The sequence below is a fragment of the Alligator mississippiensis genome, chromosome 6 (genome assembly GCF_030867095.1).
Source record: "Alligator mississippiensis isolate rAllMis1 chromosome 6, rAllMis1, whole genome shotgun sequence".
NCBI classification, from domain to species: domain Eukaryota; kingdom Metazoa; phylum Chordata; order Crocodylia; family Alligatoridae; genus Alligator; species Alligator mississippiensis.
The window spans coordinates 85,133,872-85,144,234 of record NC_081829.1 but is presented as its reverse complement, the minus strand read 5'-3'; the positions used below and the strand labels follow the sequence as shown (position 1 = coordinate 85,144,234).

The 10,363-nt window shown below is 40.5% G+C and overlaps 1 protein-coding gene across 1 annotated transcript in view; it reads left to right on the top strand.

The window, feature by feature from the left end:
* The first annotated feature begins 7,158 nt into the window (after positions 1–7,158).
* Positions 7,159–10,363, top strand: part of BTBD16 (BTB domain containing 16) — a 44,436-nt gene continuing 41,231 nt past the window's right edge. Inside the window, exons 1-6 of the mRNA XM_059730345.1 lie at positions 7,159–7,180; positions 7,612–7,732; positions 7,849–7,925; positions 8,080–8,211; positions 8,819–8,944; positions 10,067–10,181. Coding sequence (XP_059586328.1) covers positions 7,159–7,180; positions 7,612–7,732; positions 7,849–7,925; positions 8,080–8,211; positions 8,819–8,944; positions 10,067–10,181 — 593 coding nt within the window. The remainder of the gene's footprint in view (positions 7,181–7,611; positions 7,733–7,848; positions 7,926–8,079; positions 8,212–8,818; positions 8,945–10,066; positions 10,182–10,363) is intronic.

Sequence of the window (10,363 nt, the reverse complement as noted above, 5' to 3'; positions counted from 1 at the left end):
TTTTACTATATTAAGTAAAAAGCTAGACACACACACACATGCGCGCGCGCGTGTGTGTGTATGTGTATATATATGTATATATGTGTGTATATATATGTGTGTGTATACATATATATATGGTGGTGTTTATTGTTTAAATGTTGCCCAGTATAGGATGAAGGTAAAACTATTTATCCAACACCTGGCTCTAGAATCTAGCCATTGGAGATGGCCTGTAGATCAACCTAAAACTTCATCCACTACTACCAATCAGTATTAAAGCATCAAACTTTCCATGAATGGCACATGCCCCCAGTGGCTGGGGGGCACAGTGGCAGTGCGGTGGTGAGCAGGGAGCTCCCACAGATGCCGCCGGCACTGTTGGCAGTGGGGGAGCAGGGGAGGGGATGGTGAGCTCCAACCACGGGTCAGCGACCACCCGCAGTCACTGCAGGCACTGGGTCGGCTGTGTTGGCGGCGGGGTGGCGAGCAGTGACCACCTGCAGGTGGCACCTACAGTGTCAGCAGTGTCTTTTTGCAGGGGGTGCACCAACACACACAGGGGGTGCGTGTGCACCTGTGCGCACCCCCTATGCGTCGTCCCTGATACTTTCCTCTATCTACACACAACAGTTCATACTTCTTAATTAGAAATATTAAAAATTGTGTGTAATTATCATAATTGACAGATTATCAACACATTGATCATTGATAGATAAATGAGAGAACTTTTAAGAGGTATTTAAAAGGGGTTAGATATAAACAATAATTGAAGGTTGGGAGTGTTAAGGAACAGGCAGAAAACATAAAAAAAAATACGTATAAAAGCTATGTAAAATAAATCTCCATTCAAAGCAGAAAGACTGTTTATTTGCCATATAAATGAAATGATTACAAGTTTCTAAAAATATTTATTGGTTTAGTTAAAGCTTTAAAATGTCCCCTAATTTATGGGACAAGTGCCCCTTTTAAATATGTATTTGACTTTGTCCATAGCTTTACTCCATTTGTAAATTTTGCTGTGACCCAAAGCATGATTAATCTCTAGTTCTTGATAGGGAGCTGACAGAGACTGCAGCAGCTTGGAATTTTTACAATCTAGAATAAAGGGGTTACTTTAAAAAAGGGTTGTGCATTTTAAGTCAAAGATTTGGAAATTGTTTCTTTTGGACAGTCAAACTTCTATATAAAAAATTGTGCGTGGTGCTTTAGTTTCACACCACTGTACAGAAGCAAATGAAATAAAAACTTGTACCTAGTGTACCTTGTTTGTAGTGCCATAATTAACATAAAAATTCAGTTGTAGGGCTGTTTCTTTGCTAGCGTAGCTCAAACTTTCTGTGCGTGGTTGGGCTAGATAAAATTGTGATAGTTGGTATGAACTAATGGTGAATCTTTTAGCTTACATAGTCAAGTTTTATTTTTTGAATTAGCAGTCCTGGGCTCAGTCTCCAGGACCCTCCAGCCTATCTAAAGATACCGCATTACAAAGGAATCAGAACTCATGGTAGAAGTGATATCTTTTATTAAACCAACTAGATTTTTGCAAAAAATAAATAAATCTTTAATTGCAAGCTTTTGGGCACAAATGAATTTTAACCACATTGCAAACACATGCACTTGCCCAGCGATGATCCAGAACACTGGTGTATGAATCATTTTGTAAAAATATCAGTATTTTAGGTCAGCTAGAGGAAAAAAATCTATAGTACACTTGGGAAGTATTGTATTACTATGCATTCTACTTAGAGTAACCGTGTTAAATATGTTAGCAACAACAGTGTTTACATACAGTATAGCTAGAACAGTTCTGCTGAAAGGCCAGTATAAGGAACTAGGTCAGTCAGTTTGGTATCAATCCCATGAAAAACAAAGAAGTGGATAGGAGTTTTAATCCATATGGCATGATTGGATCTGACCACAATTAATACCAGTCAATATGATTTTACAGAGAACAGGTTTTGTTAAACCAACCTGATGTTCTTCTCTGAGGATAGACGGTTTGGCCAATAAAGGTAAGTGTGTAGATGGAATGTACTTAGACTTTTGCAGTCATACAACTAGATTAGTATGATAAAACATTCAGATTAATAATTTAGCACTATCCAATAGAAATAAAATGTATGCTGAATTATTTAAGAACTAGATAACTGACATCCCCAAAATTGATTGTTAATCAAGAATTATCATCAAAATACAGCATTTCTAGTACTGTCAGTGCAGAATGTTTTATATATAATTTCTTCAAGAACGTCATGATGCCACAATGGGTAGAATTTGTAGATTCTGCTTCTAGATGGACCACTGATGAACATCAGAATGGTCTCTTGTGTTGCCATAGAGACTGCTTCCTGTCGCCCATGGAAACGTGAGGCAGCAGGTTTTCTACAATTAAAGCAAGGCAGAGGAATGAGGAGAAAAAGCGACTGGGAGCTTTCTGCAGTCAGTTAGCGACGCCCCAGCTGGCACTGCACTGCTTAAGGAAGTGTACTATTATTAGTGTTACTCATCATGGCAAATCTACGGAGCACTGCTAATTTTACGGATGATCAGAAATCACTAGATTTAGCACAGCTGACAACTTTTGTTCCCCAAATGCCTACTTCTGATGGTAAATCAAAAAACTTGTAAGTACAAGTTAAGGTTTTCAGTTGTATTTGAAAGGAACAGGGAGATTTCCTACTGAATGTCTAGTGATAGACACTGCTTCCTACCATGCAGGAGTATTCTTTGTTTTTTCCCTTTAATTGAGTTCTACAGCACTATAAAACCGCTCCAGTCATAACTTAGAAAAATATCCTTTTGCCCTTTTACATACTGCTTCGTCTTTGTTCCATTTTGGAGTCTCCTTGAGAACACTCCTGCGAGGTAGCAAGTATTATCCTTGTAGAGATATGGAGAACTAGGTACAAAGCAAAGACTTAATTTTCAGAGGTGCTTGCAAATGCATGGTGCTTCGGTGAGAGACGGGTAGGACCCAGCTTACAAAGATACCAAGCCCCCACCATCCCTAGTTTTAACTGAAAAATTGTGTCAGATTGTTTTCAGAATTGTCCGTGCAATTACCATTCCTATTGATTTAACTAGAGTTAGAATCGTTAGAATCTGATCCCTGTTCATTAGACAGATCTGAGTAACACTATATGTGCTAAAATTGTCTTGTTTTGCTCTACCTACATGCACATAACCTTGGTAAAGAGTGTATTTTCTTGACAATTTGACTCTGTTCCTTTACCCCTCAGCTATTTACTCACAGCTCCTTTTGCAGCTCTTGGAGCACTTTCACCAAGTGAGAAGAAAATATCCACGGTAGGTACAGCAGCTTCAGATAGACCCTTATGTCTTACTGCCCATGGAGTTAATGACTTATTAACATTAGAATCTCTAAACCATTATTCCCAAATTATTGATTCTTTGAACTGGAGATTACAGTTTATCCTCCCATTGCATGCTGGTAGTTAAGTACTAATGATAAAAATCATTCCCCATATGTATATTTTATCTAATGTTTATGCAGGCAGGCTCTTGAGAAGTCTCAGGTTCCATAGAGTACAAATCATCCAAGAAATACAGCAGTTGTGCTTCAAGCCGCATCCATTGCAAATCATGACAGTTGGCGGCAGTAGGGTCCAGTTTTGGGGTGCTACAAAGTTATCATAAGGTTCACAAGGTTCAGGATACAAAGGAAAATGAAAGAGACAGGGTTGAGTTTAAAGGCCGAAGGCTACACCCTTATTTAGCCTTTTTGTTCTGTAGGAAGGAATAAGCACCCTATTTTCCCCAAATACAATCCAATTACTTGTGTTCAGTGCAGCATTTAGTGACTTCAAGCAAAGTAACCAATATTCAGTGTTGGCTCATTTTGGCCCACGCATAAATCCAGCCTACCTTTGAATCCTCTCACCTTTTACTCTGAAAGCTCAATCTGTAAAGCTCTAGGGAACTCCACCCTCTCTTTTTCTAGACCAGGGGTGGGCAAAATGCAGCCCGGGGGTTGGACGTGGCCCGCCAGCCCATTCTATCTGGCCCGCAGGGCCCCTAAAAAAATTTAGAAAATATTTATCTTCCCCTGACTGCTTATCAAGCGGCCCTCGATGGCTTGCCAAAACTCAGTAAGTGGCCCTCTGCTCAAAATAATTGCCTGCCCCTGCTCTAGACTAATATGGCCCACCAGACATTTTTAGGGTTTCTTAGCCAGTTTCCAAAGGTAAACATGAATCCTTTGGACCTGTTGGCCATCTTCACTGGACATCAGCCTTTGGAGATACTAGTGATTAAGTTCATTGCACTGTCTACTTCACCATCTGGCATCTCTCCCCTTTTACTCCGGTCCCTTATTTCACTTAACTACATATTTGCCCAGGTACTGGATAAACATGCCCAAAAGTACAGACTTTCACCCCAACCACTGATATACAAAATACTTTATCAGCCTACTGAATGATGACAATAGAAGTAAAATATAGTAAGTAAATAAAATAGAGACAATGTTACTTCCATATGTATATAAGAAATAGATGAAACACTGAAAATTATCTTGGAAGAATTCCTGTATAAACGTTTATACACATGGCCCACGGGCTGGATCCCCATAATCTGATCCCTCGTCTGGCCCCATTGACTCGCACATTGTACCTGACCGGCCCTGCTCTCCATGAGGCTCTCACTGAGGCTGGGTCCTGGGCTGCGCCACCCATGGTGTTCACTTGGGCCAGGTCCTGAGCTGCACTGCACAGCGCAATCACTCGGGTGGGTGCCACATGCACTGGATCCAGCACACGGGTGTGGAGGGAGATTTGTGGGCCTGATATGGCCTGTGGACTAGTTCTGCAACAGTCATCCAACCCACAGAGCCAGATGAGTTTGAGACCTCTAATGTGTGTGATCATACAAAGGATTTAATTCTCCTTTCAAACCCAATCAATGCATCTTCTTTCTAATATCAGCGTCTTTTTAGAGTATGTCTACGTTGCCCTCAGCTGTGCTGAGGAGCACCACCCTGAAAATATGCAAGGTCAATTTGCTTTCACTCCACACAGGACAAATGCCAATAAAATGTAGTTACGTTTTAATGTGCCTAGGACATGCTCAGCTCTATCCTCAGCTTCTCAGGCTTGGGTGTGCTTGCTGGAGGCATGCGCCCAGCCCCACTTTAATGGCAGCTACCTTGTTTTGCTATTTGGTGGAGATGGCTGGCAGTTTGTGGACAGGGCATGTTTAATGGCACCACTCCTTACAAATGGTTGGAGGTAGTATAGATGTCTCTTCAGTGTACAGGTGCAGAATGGCCACAGAGAAGGCAGGATGGTTGAATGAAGTCTGGTGTGTTAGTGAGTTCTAGCATGTCTTCCCAGAATCCAGGTCAGGGAAGGGTTTTTGCTGTATCCTGGTTTTACCCTATCTCTGAGAAGTTATAACTGTTGTATATTTTGTAGATTTAGCTTAATAATTCTTACAAGTCGATCTTGAGGGGTGGAAGCCCCCTGCTTATGCACATGTCTGACAAGGATCTGTCCATATATTTGTTTAAGGCTGCCTGGCCCTTGAGACAACGCTGCTTCCGTATACAGGCTGGTTTGAACAATCGCTGGCAGTTTCCTTGTGACTTAAGTTGTGATCTCTTAGGAACTGCACAGGCCAATAAGGCTTATAGAGCCGGCCTCAATGAGACCCTCAGAAGGATGATGACAGGTAGGAAAATGGGGGGGAAATGTAATGTCCGCATTTTAAGTAGACATAGGTCTTAAAGCAGTACTGAATGCCTCTGAACATTGGATGGGTGTGGATTCAGTATTCAGCTGTAAAACAGAACATTATGCTTTTTTCCAGAAATTATCCTCATTGCACAAAAATATCAAGGCATTATCTGACTTTAGAGTTAATTTGGATAAGAGCTCCCAAAACTTGATGTTTATGGAAAATCAATTTGAAATCTCTCTCTCGAGATCACATCTCATCCCAGGGTATCACAGCCCTTCTTACTTCTTGTGGAAAACTGCAGTAACCAAATCCCTCCTCTAGTTTTGGTTTTGCTATTCAAGGGACAAATAGAAGACACTATATTCCTGGGCTAGATTCATGGAGCCTGCACAATCTCCATTTTCCTTCTTTGCTGATCTGGAGTGGATCTGCAAGGCATGATCTCTATGTGGTATCAGGTGATTGGCCTTTTCCTTGCAACCTCTGCAAGGGCTCTTCTGCTAAAGGCAGATGACTTGCTTATTTCCCCAATTTACAATGGTGTTGCCAAGTCTCATGATGTTATTTTGAGTCCTGTGGTACGTGATGTTTAACTTAACGTCCTGGACGGTTTATCCAGTTCAAAAACTACAGTAAGTGTCTAGCCCTCGAGGTTGCTGAGACAAGTTTGAAAATGTGTCCTGAGAGTCCCATACAGGCTCAAAAAAACAGATGGCAAAGAAAAAGTGATTATTATTTTTCTTTTAATCTCATGTTTTGGAGCCAATATTTTGGGATTGACTCATAATGTTTGAATGTTTTAATATGATTATACTGGCAATGAGACACAAAAATTCAGATACTGCTCCTGTAAGCATATAGGAGCTAGGACATGGGAACAACCTTGAGGCACGTGGATGTCTGTGGTGCTATTTGGGCTGGCCCTTCATCCAACCTGTTCATTTATCTTTTTGCTCTCAGACTTCAGTCCTACTCTGGCTCTCTCCTGAACTTTCCTGGCCTATTTTCCTTGCAGTGTTTTCTCAACTCCTCCAAGTGCAGGAAACCCACCAGCAGGCCTTCCTCTCCCTGCTTTCTGTATGGCCATAGTAAAAGCCAAGTACAATAGGAAGAGAAAAGCAGCACGTTAGAGTCCTACATGACTCCATTCTCTTTTATTCTTCTGGCAATCAGTCTGCACGCTGCTTGTCTCCTCTTTTGAGGTTCCCAAATACTGCTGCAGTACAATAATGTAGAAAGGACAGAGAGAGGCAGCTCATGTGGCTGAGGGTAATTGAGAATGAGCTTTTAACTTGTCCAAAGTAGACGTATATTACCTTTACAGACTTTTCAACTTTTTTCCTCCAACTGTATTGTACAGTTATACATTAGTCAAGTATAGCATTGGGTTTATTTTTCCATTAGAGGCAAGGATGGATTTAGGCACCTATGTGGGAAAGCCAAAAGGATTTATGTATGTAGCTAATATAAAGAAAGGACATGAACGCTTTGCCTGACCCTAGTAATTGTCTACAGTCATCCTCAAAGTCTGTGGTGAGGAGCTGAATCCGTGAATCTCAACTTCTAGTGCTTTTTTGTGTCTTAACAATGCCTTGCCTTGCTTAATTTGGGATAGGTGTTCATCAGATGCTTAATTTGGGATAGGTGTTAATTATTTTTGCTGTGTTTTAATTCTTCCTAAGATTTTAAAGTGTCTTTTTTTCTGCAAATGAAGCAAAAATTGTAAGCCATCTAATTCTCAGTCAAGAACTCAACACTTGGGTATTGTGTTAAGTAAATGTAATCAATCCAGTTTTTATTCTTTATGGAAAAAATACCTTCTTTTTTCTAAACAGAATCCACAACCCACTGTTTCAAGTTTTCCAGCCTGAAATTTAGCTTACATTTATATCTCCACTTAGTCACTAATATATGCTCTCTCTAATTCTTCAGCTGATACACCTGTATCTCTGTTTGATGAATCAGAGGACCTGGCAGCAAATCTGAAAGTTCAGACACAACTCTGTAAGACACACTTATCACAACAGGTTCAAAAGGGCAGCAAGCTGGATAGGTAATAGAAAAAATGCTTGCATTTTTTATCCTAGTTTAAAAAGGAACACATGTTAGAACCAGTAGAAGTGGACTTAACTTTTGGTTAAAGTTTTGCCTCCTTTTCTCTTCTTGAAGGTTACAAACCCACCTACCTGATACAAAAGAAGTCATCTTTTCCCACACACAGAAGCTGAGTGAAGACATGGATCCAGGTGAGTCATCTCAGATACTGCCACGGAAATAATGAGCTGAAGAGAAAATTCTCCCTGGGATTTCTCTGCATTCTGAATGTGGTAACTATCTTCAGTTTTATTCGCTGCATTTTAGTACGTATGTTTTGATTAACAAGGAATTCTGTCTTTTTAGATGTGTCCTTAAAATGCTTGGGCTTCTTGTGGGATCTTCATCGTATCTATCTATTTAAATCCAAGACACTGTCACAGCTTTTAATTACAGCAGTCAAGTCAAGTAACCCAAGTGATTTGGAAAGCATACAAGGTATTCTAAGCAGTATCTAATGGAAATATAGGGACGCCTTTTCTTGTTTTCTGGGAAAGGAGAAGATAAATAGAAATCAAGATTGCATTCCTTAGAATTAAGGTTGGGCTCTCTTGATCACAGTGTCTACTTCTCATTGATCAACACTATGCATCACATGGAGTTCTTGTGACTTCTGGAAGCTCCTGAATTCTGGGTTACTATTTCAGCAGGAGAAAAAGAAATGGATATAGACTACCGAGGACTTTTCCTTTGTCTATTTTTTATTGCAATAAGACTATAGAGCCTAACTCCATGCTCAAGGAAGTCAATGGAAACCCTGACCAATGCCCACAACCTAATTTTGGAGGGACTAATGCTCAGTGAGAAAGTGGCTAGGTTTCCGTGGTCTATTAGCTTCTCTGTTTGTTATGTGTGCCAGAAAAGGTTGGCAATTCTGTTGCTGGAAAAAATGTCTGTTTTTTGTGCACTGCATGTTTCTTTAAGCCTGAATTATTGCATGCCAAAGTGAGTTGTGGAGCAAAGTATTTTAAAATATTTATGGTGATTATGATGCCATATAAATACCATGCAAATGTTCATATATATCAAACTTGTTTCTTGGCAGGAAACAAATACAATAATCAGTCTAGTCTGGCTGCCCAGAAAAGTAAAGATTATGCTAAAGAAAACACAAAATTGAGAGCAGTCACTATTTCAATGGACATCCAAGACCCAGAAATCACTAGAATCGGTAATGTAGATATATCAAACTATCTATTAAATCATGACTATCACCCAAAGACATAGTGGGCATGTCATTAGGTCAGCAACATCCTTGCAGTAATTTAACTGTCACAGCTCTAGGGGGAAAATACACTTGTTTTCTCTTCTGACAGTTCCGAAATGCCAGAATAAAATAAGCGCTTGGCATTCTTGTTATATTTGCTTATTTTTAGTGGGGTTTCTCAATAGTATGGCTTACAAGTGATACTGAAGTTTGGTGCTTTGATTAGGTCCCAAATGCAAGTGAAGCAGAAATCAGAATGGGGTTTCAACTGGCAGACCAAAATGTTCTTAAAGGGCCCAGGGGTATGCAGGGCAGTAGTCTACCTCTCTCCCAGTCCTCCAAATACTTATGTAGTGCCGTTTTATGGCTTCATATATTCGGTATTCCAAGACTGTTCCCCTTTGGCCTAATCCAGGAGATTCAGCTTATTTTGGAATCTTCTTGCTTCCCTCTCCATCAGAAATGAAGCCACCTGTGAAAGGGGTACATTTAAGATTTCACTTTCTTCTTTCAGTCCAGTAGGCTCCACAAAGTAGTTCCCAAGTCTCATGCTAGTGTGATAGACAAAATATCATTTAATCTTATTAAAGGAGAGCAGAGGCCTTGTGCTGATCCACTGCGCAGGAGTGAATTTTATCACCAGGTGCAGTTCTGTGCTTAGTTTGTGGCCTAGATTTCATACGCGTGTTGCATACCATTGTGGAGCAAGAACATAGACTACCTCGGAAAGGGGGTGGGGGTGGCTTCTGATAGCTATTAACTGAAAAATTCAGAAGGCTTTTTTTCAACATCTTTATTTTTCTTGAGACAGGGATTTCTGGGAGGATGTATCATTCAGATGGTATCATTTTGCTACTAACAATTCTGGGGCCCTGTATATAAGGCTTGGGTTACTCTCTCATAACTTAGGCAAGCATGATGCTAATAGCAAGGCCCTGCTGCACCAGCACTTTTTTTAACCAGTGAATAATTTACCAAACAGAAAAGGGGAAGCTTAATTTGCTCTATGCAAAGTCTATCCCCAGTTGAAGGGGGGGAAACCTAATGCTGAAGCTCTTTATTTTTTCTTTTGTATGCATTGGGAAGGCTTTGCTATAGCACTCAAGAATTTATACAATACAGAACCAGAAGTCGAAGAAGCTGATGTTTTGGCAGTCCTGGCAGCTGCGTCAGTGCTGCAGTTCCCTAGCCTTTTCCAGAAGTAAGTGGACTTTTCCTTCCTGATGGTGCTGGGTCTGCTTCTCCTGTCACTGCAGGGCTTTTTTTCCCTCTATGTGAAGTGGGAGAGACATGTGTTTTTGAATATGAAAGACCAGGATCCTGTTCCTGGTTTTGCAGGTAACATAGTGTATGAGTATTGTGTCTGTTGTCTCCACATGTGGA